The sequence below is a fragment of the Dermacentor variabilis genome, chromosome 9, assembly GCF_050947875.1.
Source record: "Dermacentor variabilis isolate Ectoservices chromosome 9, ASM5094787v1, whole genome shotgun sequence".
Classification (NCBI taxonomy): Eukaryota; Metazoa; Arthropoda; class Arachnida; order Ixodida; family Ixodidae; genus Dermacentor; species Dermacentor variabilis.
This window is the reverse complement of record NC_134576.1, coordinates 84,626,089-84,645,050: the sequence shown is the minus strand read 5'-3', so window position 1 is coordinate 84,645,050 and position 18,962 is coordinate 84,626,089. Positions and strand designations below refer to the sequence as shown.

At 45.0% G+C, this 18,962-nt stretch overlaps 1 protein-coding gene across 2 annotated transcripts in view; it reads left to right on the top strand.

The window, feature by feature from the left end:
• Positions 1-17,986, top strand: part of LOC142558078 (venom serine carboxypeptidase-like) — a 31,380-nt gene extending 13,394 nt beyond the window's left edge. Inside the window, exons 3-4 of one of the 2 annotated variants that reach the window (XR_012822949.1) lie at positions 4,866-5,193; positions 9,664-9,895. Coding sequence is in view for 1 of the 2 variants with exons in the window: in XM_075670238.1 (XP_075526353.1) it covers positions 4,866-5,193; positions 16,406-17,229 (1,152 nt within the window). In the remaining variant the exon portion in view is untranslated. Of the gene's footprint in view, positions 1-4,865; positions 5,194-9,663; positions 9,896-16,405 lie in introns of those variants that run through there. The other variant, XM_075670238.1, reaches the window with a different exon arrangement.
• Positions 17,987-18,962: the final 976 nt, after the last annotated feature.

Here is an 18,962-nt window from a genome sequence, read left to right as displayed (position 1 = left end):
AGTGCAACTTGCCCATTGAGCACGAGGCAAACTCTAAGCTTCGGAACATGCTTGTGAACGTTAAGGACCGCCTACCAGATATCAACTTCCCTGGGGTTGTCAACCGGATTCCTTGTGGCGGTTGCAGCCAGCGAAACTAGCAAAACTATCGGCGAAACTGGCAAGTTCACACAGCAACTCAAGGAGCACCATCGTGACGTCACAAATCAAGATATCTCTTCTGGTGCACTTGCCGAGCATAGGCATGCGTGTGGGCGTCACATTGATTGGGACAACGCCACAATTTTAACCAAAGAGCGAAATCTGACAGCGTGGCTTCTACTTGAGTCATCTTTCATCCAAGCGACAACCGGCACCATGAACTGAGCAGCAGGAAGCATGCCAATCATCTACAATCAGTTATTACATCACAATCTGAGCCTTTAATATGCCCTGCTCGTCTTGTCCGCCTCATCATTAACAAGGAACCCGTATGGGTTCCGAAACGTCTTTCGCTTCGTTTGATTTGGTCAGTGACTGCAAACTTTTTCACTTCAATGTCTGACCAGATGAATTTTCGTCGAAGCTTTGACAATATGTGGCTGTCTCTCAATCTGAAAACATCATAGTCACAAGTGATGCGTGTCTCTGTTGACATTATTGCAGAAAACTGAAAAGAGAAACCGGCAAAAAATTCTTCTAAACACAATATTTTGTTAACACTGACCTAGTCTTGAGGTGAATACATTTGTGAGAAGCCGTCAAGAACTTTGACATTGCTTGGTTGATATTATTAGACAGATAATAGCCAGTGTCATCCATCGTGCTTTCTTTGAACACAATATAATAAACTTAGAGGTACTTATAGTCTACAAAGGTCCTCTTCTCTTCTAATAACAGTGGTAACTGCTCCACTGGACTTTCTAGCGATAATTTTTCCATTTTTTCCAGAAGAAATCATAGCCTTTTGCTTTTGCTTTCTCTTTCGATTCTCGAGGAAGTTCGCTGTTGTAACAAGGTAAATTTTCCTGAATGAAAACGTTCGGTGCGTCGTTCTTTATCTCGTTCTTTTTCTGCAGCCAAATGTCCCTTATCTGCTGTCTGGCAAACCTGATAATTCCGGGAACATTATGTTGCCTCGCTGGCAGGCGGTGAGCTGGTACAACGTCAGGAACAGTCAGCCGAGAAACTCAAAGCCTGTTAGCAACGTTATCTAGTGACGATAATAGGTCCTCGCCAGCAACAACAGGAACAGCATGTACTTCCAGATTTAGCCACCGGCTCCAAAATTCTAGGTCATTTACCTGTGGCCGAAGCTCAAGATGCATTGCGGTGTTGAACATGTCCTTTTTCTGTAGCTCTGTCAGCCGCGTTTCAGGAGCCTTTATTTCTATGTCCTGTTGGATTATCTTTTATTCAAACACGTCAGACTTTAGCGACATAAACTGGAGTGGTTTTACAGTGAATTTGTATACCTCTACTGTCCAAGAAAATTTTCGCGTCCTTGTAAGCAAAAAAACTCCCCATATGTGGGCCCATCCCTGGAGATAGTGCAATGCCGAGCCGATCCGCGACGGAGGTGAAGCAGGCGTTAAGCACACCCCATGCGGGGGCCGATCCTGGAGACAGTATAATGCCGGGCCGACCCGTGGCGGAGGTGCAGTTCGCCATTAGGGTGCCCACATACACAGCTTCGCTGTTCATCCTTCTTGACTGTGTGGAAGAGCATTGAATTTTTTTCCATATCACTGATTTTTCCAACTAGGGCAGGCAGGCTTTCGAGCTTTTGATTTATTGCCGCGAGAAAGTCGGTTTCAGCTTCGCTGTGAGTAGCGCGTGCTCCACTGTTTCTGCATGTTGACATTCTCCCGGTCATTTTAGCACTTTCTGCTTTTGTTTTAAATGATTTCTCAGCTACACTAAAGCAACCGCCAAAGTTTTATTCAAAAGAGCACGCGGAGCATTGCACCGACCCTTCGACTTTACGGACGGGCAACTGACAAGAAAAATCGGACGTAGTTGACGCTTTCACAATGTGAGCACAAAACAAGGCATACCTTAACAACGAAAGCAACACTATGGCAGTGGGCAACACTACGGCAGCGGAAGCAGCAACGTTGTAGGTTGATTCTTAACACAATAGAAAGCAATGATTTGAACACCAACCTGTAACAAACATGATTCCATGATTTGTAGGTGTTTCCACGAGCTTCCACTGCTGCCAAACGATCGCCAAGTAGCAAAACGCCCACTTATAACGGCTCCCGAAGTGTGCTAGGTGCGCATGCGCTTATCAAAGATCGTGGAAACGGCGAAGCGAGACGATCAGCGCATCGGGGCCCCCGGTGTGGCTCTGTTCGCAACGCTTCCCGCAGGTACGGAACGAGTCCCTAGCAGAAGGTCGCAACTTATCATTTTCGTAACTTTCTATCCAGGGCATAGAGTGTGGGCGAGACGATTAGCGACAACAAAAGGTGATAGCGTTCTTAGAGCCTTTTGGGGGGTTTCAGTATGGATCAGGTGGACAATTCTTTTTGTTCTTGACGAATACAGACAAAGATTCATCGGCGCACCCTCTTCTCAAAAGGAAGTCATCAAGCAGCTTGGGGATTCAGCTTGAAGACATAGCATGAATATAATTTCGGCATATGTGCCAGCCGCAAACCACGAAGCTCAACAAGAGGACACGACTTGGTTCTCTGTACATAAAGGCTGTCAGCGCCAGCAGTTCAAGTCCACTTTAAGATCAAACGATATAGCTATAGGTTGCCTATTTCACACAAAGTTAATCTGCGCTGCTACGAAGATGGGAAGCAATACAAAAGTGAGTAGAAATCAGGAAAAATTGATAGATATAAACAGAGATGAAGATTGAAGGGGCAGGAGAAGACGATCACCGATTTCCTTAGCACGGGACAAGCCGGGGGTGCCCTATACGTGAAGCCGAGGCCGAAGGGGTGGGCTGGCTTCTTCGAGGGGCCTTAAAGGTCAGAACACTCAGCATCGGCTTAAACCCTAGAATCCCCTTTTCTCCGGACACGGCTATGCCACACACAGTTAAACGCGTAAGGGTCCGACCCCATGTGCTTGGGTCGGTGGTGTCGCTACACAACAAACGACTGCTGACGCAAACACCCGTCAAAAAAAGTTAGCATGCAATCCTTCTCGTTTCTCAGAGGTATCCGCAAATGGGTCATGCAGATGTTCCTGTGGCTAAAGTCCGATACGAAAGCCTTGAAGGGGAGAATATTTTCTGTGCTGAGCGCGGGACGTTCAGAAATGGAGAAGTGAAGAAAAAAGATGTTGCCAACAAATTTAAAGTACTCTCTTAAACAGAATTGAAAAAAATGACAGTATGGTGTATCGTAACACTGCTGTATTGCTAATCGCATTGATGTTGACATTCGTCGTGATTTCAGTTCTACCCATAGTTTCTCAGCCGAAGCATTATTTTGCTTCCTCCATGTGGTTTGAGGCTTCTCCTCAATAGGCTTTTCGCCGAGTACACTATGCTGACGATGGCGACAGTGTAATGGCGACAGTGTTATTAACCAGGCACATACCAGAGGTGTCGTCGTAATAGGGTTACCCGATCCCGGAAAATGTGTAAACTACGGTCGCGTGGTTCATGTGATTCCCGTACGGATGTCCCGGCTATAGTGGGGGCCCGTAGGTGGAAGAGCTCAGATAAGGCTGAGCAAATAAGAGTCAGCATTCTGAATGTTCATGGCATTTGCACTCGCATCGTGGTGCCGATCAACGCTCATTACGTGTCTTGCCGATGGGCAAGGATTCACAATGATTAAAAACTCAGCACAGAACAGGAACTAATGGCCCGTTACCAGGAAGGGGTACAGCAGGAATGTCTGCGATGACAGAGGAACGTTTGTAGTTTCCCTGCCGGTAGCTGAAACTAAAACACACTTGCACGTATTATATGATCCTCTGCTTGGCATTCATTAAAACAATCAAGCAAAAGTTTGCTTATAGTATTTTCCAACAGTGCGTTTTATCAGCCATATTTCTTTCGCTAATTTACGAGTAAGTACGCTATCGCAACCATTTCTACCAAGAACAAAGTTCGCTCTCATGAAAGCAATGAAAATTATACGGATATTTAGTGAAAATACATAATTAAGGAAATGTTAATGTAAAATAAAGATATTTTCGCTCTCAAGCCTTAGGAGCACATTCCTCGATTTCCTTGCCTTAAGGGTGTCTGCCACAATGCTAAATTACCTCGTAAAATTTTGGTTGGTCGCACTGCAAGAAGACTAGTACGCAGCATATGCATATGTGCATTTGTTTTTCATGCTTCGGTTGTGTCCGAGACAATTAGAGCGCATGGAAAAGTGAGCAAAGCCTGCTTGTTTAGGAATTAGGCAAGGACGCCTCCGGCAAGAGGATCAAAGCTGATCATCATTAGGCCGTTCACCATGCTTCCTTCCTAGCCGAATGCTTCAATTCTTTCCCTTTTCTGTTGTTACTGTTCTCGCGCTTATTCCGCTGCTACATAATCAACGACTACGTGAACAGAATCCATGACATTATCGTTTTTATACCAGCACGTTTCCTTTACACCAAATATCCACAATTTAGCCGGGCTGGTGCACCTGGCTTTCCTTAATAAGAGTCAAGACTAAAACGCATTCCACACAATCTGTGCACGTCTAAACAAGATCAAATCTTTGTTGGTCACGGGACGTAAACGCTATAAACCGGGTCACTGGATACCAGTATGCATAACTCGACCGCTTATATTCATGTCACACACTACATAAAGCATTTTCTATATATATTTTTGCGCAACCTTATTTACCACAGCGTCGCATGAAGCAACAAACCAAATTGGCTAGACAAAATATATTTCCATCTCTGACTTACAGCACAAGCCTGAAGACAAACCTCTGCTCCTGTGGATTCAAGGTGGTCCGTGGAAATCTGTGTTATTCAGCCAGTTCCTCGAAAATGGCCCGCTTGGGATGGACGCCGACGGGAAATTCTTCTATAGAGAACATTCCTTGATAAAATTTTTTAATGTCCTGTATCTTGACGCACCTGTGGGCTCCGGATACAGCTTCGACGAAAATGAAAGCTACCCTACCACGATTGAAGAAGTAACTGACCACATCGCGCGATTTATTAAGCGCTTTCTCCGAGTATTCCCTGAATACCGCTACAGAGATTTTTACATCGCAGGAGAATCATACGCAGGTAATATTCCTAACAGCAAATGCCTTATGGATCTGTAGTCATTACAATTTACTGAACTCCGTTAGCATGCTCCTAAAGTTAGTGTAAACCTGACTACGCACTACGATCAATAGAAAAGATTTATTTGAATCTTCGAGGCAGCTTCCTGCGTACTGACTTTCTCAGTTAATTTTAAATCTCAACGACTGCAGTTGCATGGCCTATATGCTTTAACAGTTGAACACACAGTGGCGTCAATACTTAAGCGGCAGAAGTGATGGAGCAAGACATGAGAAGTGCGAAAGGGCAGGCTAGTTGAGAGTTGGCAAGTGTGTTCACTGTGTTTATATTTATTTCAATAGCAAATATATGGACATACCAGGCTTATTTTTCCCAACGTCGTTACTCTCGGTGACGCTGTGATGTTCCGTATAAACTCCAAGTGCGATAACACCGTGGCCGCGCACCATATACTGCAGAGGGTGAGCTGAGCATGGTGGCTTCATATCGCGCGCGTAAGGGAGGAAGGCGGGAAGGAAGCACGCCGTCTTCTACCACGGGCAAGGCACCGGGAGAGGGCGTTCTACGTCGGCGGCCGAAAGCGGCTTGAGATTTTGCAGCGAATGGACATGCCTACTTTGTGCATGCTTTCAGTTTGCTTCTGTTTTTAATTTGCGGTTACTTTGAGCTTTTAAATAATAATTGGGTAGTTTTCTTTTTTTTCTCTCTTTTTTTCGTGTGCGGGGGTGAGTTTTGTGTACATTTGTTTTTGCAGGATAGCGTAATTTTGTGCCACGTGTTTCAATACGTGCAACCGGGTGGTACGTTTAGTCTTTATAGCCTTTAAACAGTAGCTTGGAAGTGGCAAGACTAATGCCTAATAATGGTTTTACTGTGTGTGTGTGTGTGTGTGTGTGTGTGTGTGTGTGTGTGTGTGTGTGTGTGTGTGTGTGTGTGTGTGTGTGTGTGTGTGTGTGTGTGTGTGTGTGTGTGTGTGTGTGTGTGTGTGTGTGTGTGTGTGTGTGTGTGTGTGTGTGTGTGTGTGTGTGTGTGTGTGTGTGTGTGTGTGTGTGTGTGTGTGTGTGTGTGTGTGTGTGTGTGTGTGTGTGTGTGTGTGTGTGTGTGTGTGTGTGTGTGTGTGTGTGTGTGTGTGTGTGTGTGTGTGTGTGTGTGTGTGTGTGTGTGTGTGTGTGTGTGTGTGTGTGTGTGTGTGTGTGTGTGTGTGTGTGTGTGTGTGTGTGTGTGTGTGTGTGTGTGTGTGTGTGTGTGTGTGTGTGTGTGTGTGTGTGTGTGTGTGTGTGTGTGTGTGTGTGTGTGTGTGTGTGTGTGTGTGTGTGTGTGTGTGTGTGTGTGTGTGTGTGTGTGTGTGTGTGTGTGTGTGTGTGTGTGTGTGTGTGTGTGTGTGTGTGTGTGTGTGTGTGTGTGTGTGTGTGTGTGTGTGTGTGTGTGTGTGTGTGTGTGTGTGTGTGTGTGTGTGTGTGTGTGTGTGTGTGTGTGTGTGTGTGTGTGTGTGTGTGTGTGTGTGTGTGTGTGTGTGTGTGTGTGTGTGTGTGTGTGTGTGTGTGTGTGTGTGTGTGTGTGTGTGTGTGTGTGTGTGTGTGTGTGTGTGTGTGTGTGTGTGTGTGTGTGTGTGTGTGTGTGTGTGTGTGTGTGTGTGTGTGTGTGTGTGTGTGTGTGTGTGTGTGTGTGTGTGTGTGTGTGTGTGTGTGTGTGTGTGTGTGTGTGTGTGTGTGTGTGTGTGTGTGTGTGTGTGTGTGTGTGTGTGTGTGTGTGTGTGTGTGTGTGTGTGTGTGTGTGTGTGTGTGTGTGTGTGTGTGTGTGTGTGTGTGTGTGTAGCAAAGTGAGAACGTGGCCGCTTGGTTGAACATGTGCGAAACCGTGCCATACCTTAAGTTTCTGCAGCATTGCTTGCTTTTAGAATATCGGTGATAATTATTTGCCACATTTTAAGGTTTTAGATCCTGTGCTTATCGGTTTTTGCAAGAAGGCACGTGCTCTGCATTATTAGAGTATTATAGCATTATATTATTTGCATTAGAAAAAGCCCTGCAATACATGGCAAAAAAGCAGGGAAAGCGGACAGCCTGCGGGGGGTCCCTCAAGGCAGATGAGGGGACCGATGAGAACGGAGAGGGAACCGAGTCAATTCGCACACACTGTGATGTCGATGCTATGCTGAAGAAAATGGAGGCTTTCCGGGAAGAGCTTGTCAAACAGGTTGAAGAGCTCAACAATGAGCTAAATAGGGAGCGTGATGCACGGAAGGTAGGGGAGAAAGGACTTCAAGCAGCCGAGGAAAAGCTGAACAGGGCCGCCATTCTGAACGAGAAAGGCCGTGACAATGGAACACTATCTCCCGACTTGACAATAGAGGAGTGCCAGCACAGTGCGTGGAATATGTGCAACGCGGTGAGGGGGTTAGCTGGAAAAAGGGGCACCTACATTTGAGGCCACCACGGGGAAAAAGCAGGAGCGCGGGGGTCAGTGCCCCCTGTCCAGTGCGACTCACGACAAAATGGACAAAGAGAAGCAGGGAGAGGTAGGAGAGAGTGAAATAGTCATTATCGCCGGCGACTCAAACTTGGCCAGGTGCTCAGAAGCAATTCTGGAAAGGGTGGAAAGGGTGACGGTGGGGACATTTCCGGGGCGGGCGCTGGGTTCTGTCATGGAGCGAGCAAAAGCAAAGCTTGCGGAAAATTCCCAGGTGCGCAACCTTGTCATGGTAGCAGGTGGACTAAATGACGTCCTAAACAGGAAAGGGACACGACTAGCCCAGTGCTTGGCGAAGGGGGTGGACGACTTGCGCGAGCTGTCCCATAAGGTGCAGATGGTGGTGTGCACGGTGCCAGAAGTGCCTGTACGTGACAGTCACGTACAAAGAGCCGTAGTGGCCACTAATTAGGCGATATGGAAAATGAGCTGAGAGAGAAGCTTCGAGGTCGTTGAAATAAACGGAATTGAGGTGGTGTGGTAGTTTTCAACGAGATGAGATCCACTTCAATTACATACTTGCACGAGAAGTGGTCTGGCGACTTGCTGGTCACGCTGTTGCTCTTTTAGGGGGCCCACGGGCATACTGTAGGCCAGAGCAGCTAGTAATGAAGAAGGTCGATCCCCTAAGGAAACCTCAGAATAGCTACGCCGTCAATAACATACATAGGAGGAAAGCAAGAGAACTCGCGATTCAATGGGCTACATAAACATGCAGGGCGGCAGAAGAAAGGAAAAGTGGGCAGAGATTGAGGAGCAGTTAGAGAACAAACAGGAGTGTATGCGGTTACAGGAACGCACCTTAGAGACTCGGAAGAGCCGCCAGTGAGTGAGAATTATGTTTGGGAAGGGTGCCACAAAACCAAATTGGAAAGAAATGGAGGGGGAGTCGGAATGCTATCCATCAAGAAGCCAAATGGAAAAGAGTAAATTCAATATGTCAAGAGCATCTTTGGTTATCAGGTACAATGAGTGGGGAAAAAATTTCCGTAACTTTTGCTTGGGCTAGTCGGTTCATGCTTGAATGTGTAAAGAGCAGGGCGCAAAGATAAGGACGCAAGAACACAAACGACAAGACCGGCGCCACTCACAATTAAGTTTATTTCCGCAACATGCCTGCCTTATGTAGGTCAACCAAACCGAAGCACACACGAAACAATAAAAATAAAATACAGCATGCTTCGAGCACTCAGCAATCATATCTGGCAGAATAGATAAAATCAGGAAACAAGAACCACACGTGGAGCAGCACAGGAAGTAATTCATAGAGCATAGTCATTACCAAGCCACCTGGGAGAAAAACGATAGATAAGAAGTGTCAACTACGCTTCGCTATAGAACTATCCAACACATAACACCATTCAAACGCCTAAGGACGAGTCAGCGATAAAACCCGCACTACTATGATAATAATGACCAACGAAACACGGAAAAACATGAAAAAAGGGAGTCTAAAGAACAGCGTCTGCGTCAAATCTAAAATCTCTAAAGTCACTCACCGATAGAATTATTAAAACGTGTCAAGGCGCCAAAAATGAACCATGTTACAAACAATGAAATGGACAGAACAGTTGAACGATAAAGGGTCTAAAGAACAGCGTCTGCGTCAAAACGAAAAAAGGCGACAGAAATCTGTAAGACCCACTAGAAAATCGTAAAAAATAAAGACTAAATAAACAAAGGGAAGGCAGACGGAAAAACCAGAATGAAATCACTCTATGCGGCCTAAATGAAGCCTTCTAAAAAAGTAGTCTCCTTGTCACTAAGCACAATGGACGGCCTGCTGACGCAATTGTTTCCCTCTTTTTGATGAAATAGACTTCCACAATCTCCCGCTCGAAACTTTCTTTTCCAAACTTAAAAAATTTAATTTTTTCGACCTGAGGGCGGCAATTAGTGGTCTCCGCAATGCTTGCAAGCAATATCCCTTCATTGTTGCGCAGATTACGACAATGTTAAGTAGCACGCTCATTGAAACATCGACCTGTTTGTCCGATATAGGTGCGACCACAGCTTAGAGGGATTTGGTACACGACACCTGTCCTGCACTCAGTGAACTTCTTCTGATGCTGAATTGAACAAACCGGGCGTTTCTCTCGGTTCATGGCACACAGCTTAGACAACATGTAAGGCGTCGAGAAGGCAACCTGAACATTTTCTGTGTGTTTCGTGTCTGCTTCAGTTTGGTTGACCTACATAAGGCAAGCTTGTTGCGGAAATAAACTTTGTTGTGAGTGGCGCCGGTCCTGTCGTTTGTGTTCTTCTGTCCTGATCTTTGCGCCCTGCTGTTTACTCATTAGAAAAAACTTGGCTTGGCGTTACGTATTTGTGGACCCAAAATAATTTCACAGAGAAGAATAAAGAGTTAGTGGAACGCAGAAGTGCTGATATTAAGGATTTCGGGAATGATGCTGAAATTATCCCATCAGGTGACATGAATGTCCACATACACGATTTGGATACCTATACCGACAACAACGGGAACTCAATGCCAGGCTTTTGTGAAAAACATAACCCCGTCATCGTGAGCACAGGGTCTAAGTGTGAAGGGCAGATCACGTGGGAAGTGGGAAACCGGCAATCAACCATTGACTACTGTCTGATGACAGAAGAAATTCATCATAAGTTGAGAGAAAGGGTTATTGATGAGGGAGGGTATAGAAGCATAGGGAGTGACCACAAACGCATAATTTTGAAACTGGGATATGTAGTTGGGAAAGAGAGCAACGAGTGCCAAATGGACAGGCTAAATTTCAGCGCTGAACAAATAACAAACATAGTCACTAAAGTTGAGGAAGAACTTGGCAAATGGTCAAGTAATGAGTGGGAGTATAGTGAGCTTCTAAGTGTAAAAACGACAGAAATACGGAAAGAGAAACATGTTCGTTGTAATGAAAAAACGAAACCGAAAAGCAGGTGGAACAGGGAGATACGAGAAGCGATCGCTGAATGATATAAAGCATCCCGAGAGCACACGTAGGCAAAAAAGGCGCAGTTGCTACAGGATGAAGTAGTCAGTAAGTGGGAAATATACCGGGAGAAGAAGCTTATGGTTCAAATACTGGTGAGCAAAGATAAAAAGTGAAAGTGAACGTTGGTTGTCAGAAATTGCTGAGAAAAAGGAGGCCGCATCTAAAATATTTTGACACAAAATTATTTGGCAGAAAGTCAAAAACAGTACAGCAACATATCGTAGACGAAGATGGAAACAAACTGGAAGGGCAAGCGGCAATAAATTACATCCAAGAAATAACAGCCGAATTTTTCCAAAGCAATGACTTGGTTGTATGTGAAGAAAAAAAGTGCATGAAAGAGAACCAGCTGGAAAAGGAGCTGGTGCTGACAAATTTCAACTGGAAGAAAGCGGAAGAGAATATTCCTAAGCGCACAGCCCCCGGGCTCGACGCGGTTCCCGTTGCGCTGATAAATGAACTAGGACCAAAAAGTAAGAAAGCCCTGACGAAAGCAGCGGAAAAAAACTTTAAAAGATAGACGAATGCCAGACAGTTGGCGACAAAGTAGAATGAATTTAATTTATGAAGGTAAGGGGGAGAAATATAGAATTCACTCGTCTAGACCGTTGACATTTACATCGGTAATACAGGCTAGCAATGCAGGCAATCAAATTAAAGCTGCAAGCATGGGCATAGAATACTGGCATTTTGGGAGAACTTCAGAATGGCTTCAGAATAGGTAGGCGTTTGGATGATAACTTGTTTGTTCTTGCTCAGTGTGTTGAAATATCAAGAGTAGATAGAAGACCGCTATATGTGACATTTTTAGACATTAGAGGAGCCTATGAACTTATAGACCGCAATATTTTGTGGGGTATTCAGGAAGCGGAAGGCTTAGGTGACGATTGTCTACAGCTTTTGAGAGAGATTTAACTAGAAAATACCATTTGCGTTGAATGGGAAGGGATGAGGAGCCAGGAGAAAGTTGATATCGACAAGGGACTGAGGCAGGGGTGCCCTTTATCCCCACTGCTGTTTATGATGTACAGGCGCCGACAAAAGTGGTATACTCCACGCACTCCACGCAGCGGGAGCAGGATCAGCGGTGCACTGCATCGCGACGCCATCTACGGGCGGCATCTGGGATCGAGACAGCCAATGGGTGCCCTTTATTACCGGCAGACATGATCCTAGGTGCTGCCTGTAGATGGCGTTGCGATGCAGTTTGCCGTTAACGGTAAACAGTAAACAGTAACAGTAAACATGTTTGCCCTTAAGTAAACATGCCCACAATAGGCATAAGTAAGAGGCGATCGGAGGATTGGTGGACGAAAAGTAGGGAAACGACAAAAAACGGAGACGTACAGAAGCACAGTTAGCAATATGGGATCAGAAAATTTGGGTGTGGGAGTTCGCAGTGTTTATTTTTTTTTTTTGGTTTAACTTAGGTAGGGCATTAGACAGTATAATAGCGAGAGCTTGGTGGCGCAACTCACCGCCCCGTTCCAACGGGGACGCTCATAACATCCATCCATCCGTTGCTCCGGCTCCCGCGGCGTGGACTTCGTGGAGTGTACCACTTTTTTCGGCCCCTGTACATGGTGAGGATGGAGAGAGCACTAGAAGGAAGCAATATCATGTTTAATCTGTCATACAAACAATCGCGTACAGTAGTAGAGCAGCAGCTTCCAGTTTTATATTATGCGGGCGACATTGTGTTGCTAGCTAACAAGCAAAATGATTTGCAACCTCTGGCTAATATGTGTGGACAGGAAGGCGACAATTTAGGTTTCGAATTTAGCGTTAGAAAATCAGGTGTTATCGTATTCAATGAAAACGGTGAACAGACCACGGCAATACAGGGCCAGGAAATATCTCGGGTAAGAGGTTGTAAATACCGTGTTATATGGATAAACGAAGGCAACAGATATATGGAAACACAGGAAAAAACAATAACAGTGAAGGGAAAGACAAATGGGGCAGCCATAATGAAGCACAGAGGGCTATGGAGATACAATAGGTACGACGTGCTGCGGGGTCTGTGGAAAGGTGTAATGGTTCCAGTACTTACTTTGGAAATGCGGTTGTTTGATTTAGGTCAGGGGTACAATCAGAACTCGATGGGAACCAAAGGTCAGTGGGTCGCCTCGCATTGGGCGCTCACGGAAAGACTACAAATGAAGCTGTGCAGGTTGATATGAGCTGGATTAGTTTTGAAGTGGGGGAAGCTCACATTAAAATTGATTATGAAGAACGACTGAGGAATATGGAAGAAAGTAAATGGGCTGGAAGAGTGGTGGGGTATCTGTACAGGAAAAACATTGATTCACAGTGGAGAAAAAGAACTAGGACGCTTACCAGCAAGTATGCAGCCTTTAGGGTGGGCAAAACAGCAGGAAAGAACGTCAAGCGGAAAGTCAGAGAGGCTGAAATAATCTCATGGGTGGCGGCAATGGAAAATAAACCTGCCATGAGTAACTACTTAGGAGAAAAAAGGAAATCAAGAAAGAAACAATTTATGATAACTCAGAGTTACGCACATTACTTTTCGAAGCGAGATCGGAATGCCTTAGGACAGGCACCTATAAAGCGAGGTATAAGAAGGAAGAAGTTTGTGCTTTCTGCGGTAAAGATAGGGAAACGATGGAGCATGTTGTATTTGAATGTGAAAACGTCTGTCCAGCGGTCGATTTAGGCACCACTTGCCTCCTTGAAGCCCTTGGGTTCAGCGAAAGCAGTGGAAAAGTAACCATGTGCGCAATAGAGATTAGTAAGAGGCGATTGGAAGATTGGTGGAAGAAAAGTAGGGAAACGACAAAAAAGGGGACGTAAAAAAGCAATGTTCGTAATAGGATATCAGAAAATTTAATTGTAGTAGTTCATAGTGTTTTTATATTTTTTTTTATTTTTTAACCTAGGAAGGACATTAGGCAGTATAATAGAAAGAGCTTCGTGGCGCAACCAACCGCCCCGTTCCAAAGGGGATGCTGATAACATCCATCCATCCATCGGCCAAAACCCTTCAATATTTAAAGGTAGCGCCAACCAGTTCCCTCCTCCTCGGTTCCACTCCCCCGCTCGGCGCGGCCTCGACAGTAGCGCCGCCTATATTGACTCAGCGAAAAGCTTCGTTAGAGCCCTGCGGAGCAGTTTTCGAGGCAAGATTTTGCTACGACAGTAACTGGCATTATTAACGCCGTGTTGCAATTGCACAAAAGTATAATGGAAAAGACCTGTATTTAAGGCGTAAAGTGTCTGCACGTTGAGATTTCGTGTTGCTGAAGCGCGACGCATGCACTCGGTGTGGTCAAACAGGCGCATAATCACCAGTGTTTCTAGTTATCACTGCGTGAAAGTATGTGGAGGTCCGTTCGTATGTTTATTTACCTACCTACAGGATACCTTTGTTCGGCCGTCGCGTGAGAAATGTCAGCTGTCTGGGGCCAGCAATGCCTACCAACTTGGCGGCTTCTGCTCTGCGCCTTTTACAGATGTGTGTAGCTGACGCACGGGTTCTGGTGGTCATGATCAATGTTTTCATACATAGACGGAATTGATAATGTGAACAACCTGCCGGTAGATTTTGCAGCACATAAAATCGCTTTTAATTTATTACAGTGCAAGAGGTTAGAATTTGATAGGAAGAATCAACTTGATGGAAAAACTGGACAGAGCTTCCGGAAATAGTTACCTCCCGCACCCACGCATTAGCACCGGTAACACTGTTGTTGAAGTGCTAATTTTATATCAGTATACTGCGTGCGTCTGTATTCTTTTACGTGGCGAGTTTTCTCAGGCAAGCAGTGTCTCTATAACTCGAACACTGCAGACAGAGAAAAAAAATTTATTCTTGGGTTTTACATGCCACAACCATGGCCTGATCTTAAGGCACGCCTTAGTGAGGGAATCCGGTATAATTTTGACCACCAGGGGCTTTTTAACGAGCCCTGAATGCGCGGGACACGGGCATTTTTGCTTTTCGCCCCCATTGAACTACGGCCGCCGCGGCCGCGATTTGCTCCCGCGACCTCTTGCTTAGCAGCGCTACACCATAGCTGTTAAGCCACCAGATCAATAGGTTTGTAGGACCAAGCAGTCGTCAAATGACTTGAATAAATGGGCTTATCACTCTTGCAAACAAGGAAAGTATATAGCTGAAATACACACAGTCCACTGAGATGTCAGGCTGGCACAAGCTATGAAACCCGAAGGAAAAAAAAGAATGAATTATTAAATCGAAGTGCAACAAATGCTTTAATTCTTGTCGGGCTACCGTAACGCGAACTTACATAACTGCTCCACGCGCAGCTTCCGCGGCAAATCCGTCCGCTCTCCATAATCAGAAACCACGAAATTATTTGTCGCAAGAGATGAAAGGTAGTGCTAAGTGCATGCGACGCGTGCAATACCCATTTACTTAATCGCATGCATAAAAACTTTAAGGTTAAGTAGTAAAATGTTAATCCTTATCAGGGGACCTGTGGCCTTTCGCGGTCCTTCTCTGCTGCGCCTTCGTTCGTTCCGCTTGCGCCCACTTTCGTCGCACAGGGCTGACAACGGTGGTAAAAGAACAAATGTAGAAAAGCACACGCGTGATTCCACGTAACATGGATTGGCCAATGGAGGAGCGGAGGAGGCTCGGGCGACAGGAGCCGACGAGGAGGAAACATCCGGGAGAGCGGAGTCGCGGAAACATCTAAGAATGGCGCCACTTTAGGGGGATAGGATGCCTGTAGCAGCTGCTGCGTATGGAGCGGCTGAGCTAGGCCGCACAAGCCTTGTCTTGAAAGCGATCTGAAATGCGTACAGCGTGGTGTGCCGAGGGCTCATAGCTTCATGTGCGCCATGTTCTTGGCGCTTAGATCCGGTTGAAGCGAAAGTCCAGACGAAAGTCTGTTCGCCCGTTGCTGCTGCCGCTCTTCCTCGCGCGAGCGCTTTAGGAGCGAGTGTGGGCGCTCATCGAGTGAGATGCGTCAATGTTTCCCTGTGCGCACGTGACACCATGCTTGTTAATTTAGTTAGTAAGCAAATGTTTATAGGAGTTTATATGGCCGTTAAACTTCTATCCTTACTTCGTATAGCTGTCCAGTCCTTTGCTATAGCAATCGATGCTTAGCATTTCGGGCGAAACTGCGACTTTTTCCTATCTTTGTTTATTCGTGGCGCCTTTACAGCTGAAATAAGAACATGAGAAAATGGCGCTGTTCTAATTTAGGTGGATGACGAAGATTTCTGCTACATTACTGAAGGAAGTCGCAGCGCATACCACCACGCCGTAAAAAAATACATTGAGCGGTCAAAGGTTTTGCTCTGAATCAGTCGGTTTCGACAGTTTTGTCTACAGACAAGTAATTTTTTGTGTCGATGGCTTGTAATGAAACACAAATTACCATGCGCGTGACTTCCACGCAACAAATATATAGAGCCTGCTAGCTGCCTTACGTAGGTGAAGAGATTTTGTACAGTTGAAATCTGCCAAAGTATTACTACGCACTGCTCGATTAGGTAACACATGCCTACGAAGTGAGGAGCAGAGAAAAACGTTGTCCACTCTTTTCATAAGCCCTTATGCTAAGTCACCTGCGTGCAAGCAGTATTTGTAGCCCAGTACTCTTTCTCCTTTATTTGATCCGTCGAAATATCGCAGGCTTAAATAGTATAGGATTGTTTTTGTATAAAGTAGTCCTTCGTGATTTCAAAATGCTTGCCAAATGCAATGACAAGCCCTACCAAAACTCCCATATTAATATTTCTATTTTTGTTCTTCCATTCTATGTTCTTTATTGCAGCTAGGCCAGCTGTTGGAATCGCTCATGAAATATTAAAGAAACCGCGACAGTTCCAATTGAAGATAAAGGGAGTGATGCTGGGCGTTCCATTCCTGTTTTCGCTGTTGGACCTCATCGACTCCTCCGACTATCTTTACCAGTCACGGCTCCTTGATGATTCCAGTCGAATAACATTTGCAAGTTGGTTTCAGATAATAGAGTCTCGTGTGGGGAGAAAAGAATACTTAATTGCTCTTGATACGCTGGACAAATTAGTACTCAATGTGCCTCCTACGGGCGTGAAAACCATATATCAACTTTTAACTGGCTTTCAGAATCATGGGAGCATCGCAAAGTCACAACAGCAACCGGAAGTGGGAAAATATAGCACTTATGCTAACAGCACAAACTTTAAAAGAATAATTCACGTTGGTTCTACAAGGACGCTGAATGCCCAAAGGTCAAAGCTGGAAATTAGTCTGGCTAAAGGTGATTTATTTGTAGCGATAACAACGAAATTTAAGTACATCCTCGAAAACACAGACGTGCTTTTCTACACGGCACAGCTTGACGCAGTCTTTCCCGAAGCTAACATCGAGCGATGCTTCAAGAGACTCCGTTGGCGTGGCTCAGAATCATTTAAGACGGCCGAACGGAAGCTCTGGTATAAAGACGATGAAAGAAGCAGTACACTGTTTGGCTACGAAAGAATAATAGGAACCCTACTGTACAGCACCGTTATTCTAGGAGGCCACGACATCTCATTGGATCGGTCGGATGCCGTGAATGATCTGTACCGCCGTTTTCTGCACCTTCAAAAAACAAAACAGCTCAAATGGAAGTGAGTGGCAAACATTCACATTGGGTTGTGAGCCTCAACTATTTTGCTTTAAAAAGCGATCCGCTTATACCTTGATGCACACTCTCATCGACAATTCATGTTAATGATATCGCTGAATTGGCTCATGACATTCTTTTGTTTGCATCATGACGTTAGTGGTCGCCAACGGTCTTCTGGTATGGTAGCGACGGTAAAATTGGTAGTTTTAGTACTACAGCAGCATATGAAGATGTACCTGTATATTGAACAGTGACCACACCCGAAATTCATTAGGTTAAAATGCTTCACGAAGGATTACTTTAGTGATGATACGTCTTCTTAGGCCACTAGAACTAGAAAACTTTGGTTCACTTTCAAGCTAACACTGGGCAAGGCTGCTTATGGAACATCTCTCAGTGACCAAAATGAAACAGGAGGTGCGGCAGGTGGTGTTCAGTTCTATCATTTATGGACTTGCGACCCCGGGAGAAATTACGCGGGAGAAATTTTCCTTCACTCACAGTCATTCGGTTTGCCTAATATCAAAGTCACCACTCCTGATTCACGGCTATATAAAGCGAATAAAGCTCGGAAAAGATTTGAAACAACCTGAAACAGCTGGAACGACCTTCCACACTATGTTACTGCCATCAGTTGTGCAATGTTGCTAATAAATGCCATTCTTATTACACAGCTTTGTCCCCGTAAACATGTGTGCTCACAGTATACTAGCACGTTTTCGTTTTAATGTTCAATACTTTATTGGCTGCGTTTCTTTTTTATTTCTGGGGGAGGGAAGGCCTCAGTGGGGTGGGAGCTGTTTTTACCGTACTACTTTATTTGTATTTAAATGTACTTGTTGACATTTACAGATTGGGCATTGGCGTGCTTGCATTGTATTAAATGTATTAGCAATGCCATGTATTAGCTAACCACTTATAATACGCTCACGGAAAGAGGTTGTAAATGAACAAAGCAAAAGAACAATGAAATCAAGCATGCTACATAATGTGAAGCCTCAATGTTCCACCTATTCATCCCGCTCAAAATGCATGAAGATTTTCAATGGTGGATATAAAATGCTTTCCTTATTAAGCCTTACTTCCGCGTAATCTGATTCTGCATAACTAACACTGTACATTCTATGAAAACGTCACGTTCAACTGAACACACCTAAGCGCATTGCCCCATTACCAAAGCAACGACCTCGCTGAGTTGTCTCTCACAGATTGTATGGTGAAGCAGTGTTCAAACAAGGAGAACGACAGCAATAGCGCTACCTAGCAACAAATTGGGACTGAATTCAACTATGGATAACGACTTGTCCAAAACAATAAAGTTCCAGACCACAGTCACACGTACTGCTGAATTCAAATAAAAACACCTCTTCATTCAGAAATTACATTTCCTTTAACTTTAGCAGCACCACTATGATATCGTCAGCTACGTGCTTGCCAGATTTCTGACTCCCTTTCAAACGGGTGAGCAGAAGGACGGTTCCACCTGTTTATTTACACTCAGAATTGACACGCATTCTGGTTCTATGGTTTTCTTTTCCTTATTTCGTGGTATGATCGACACAGTGGAAAATATTGGTTGTCTCACATAACACCCTGTACAGAGGCCGAACAGCAACGCATTCTGTAATTTGCAAGACTTGTCGAAAGTGCTCGCGACAACAAACGGAAGACAATAAAGTATTCAGCACCCCTGGAAACGCTACGGCAATATTATTTCCAATGTTCCACTTTCTGACAC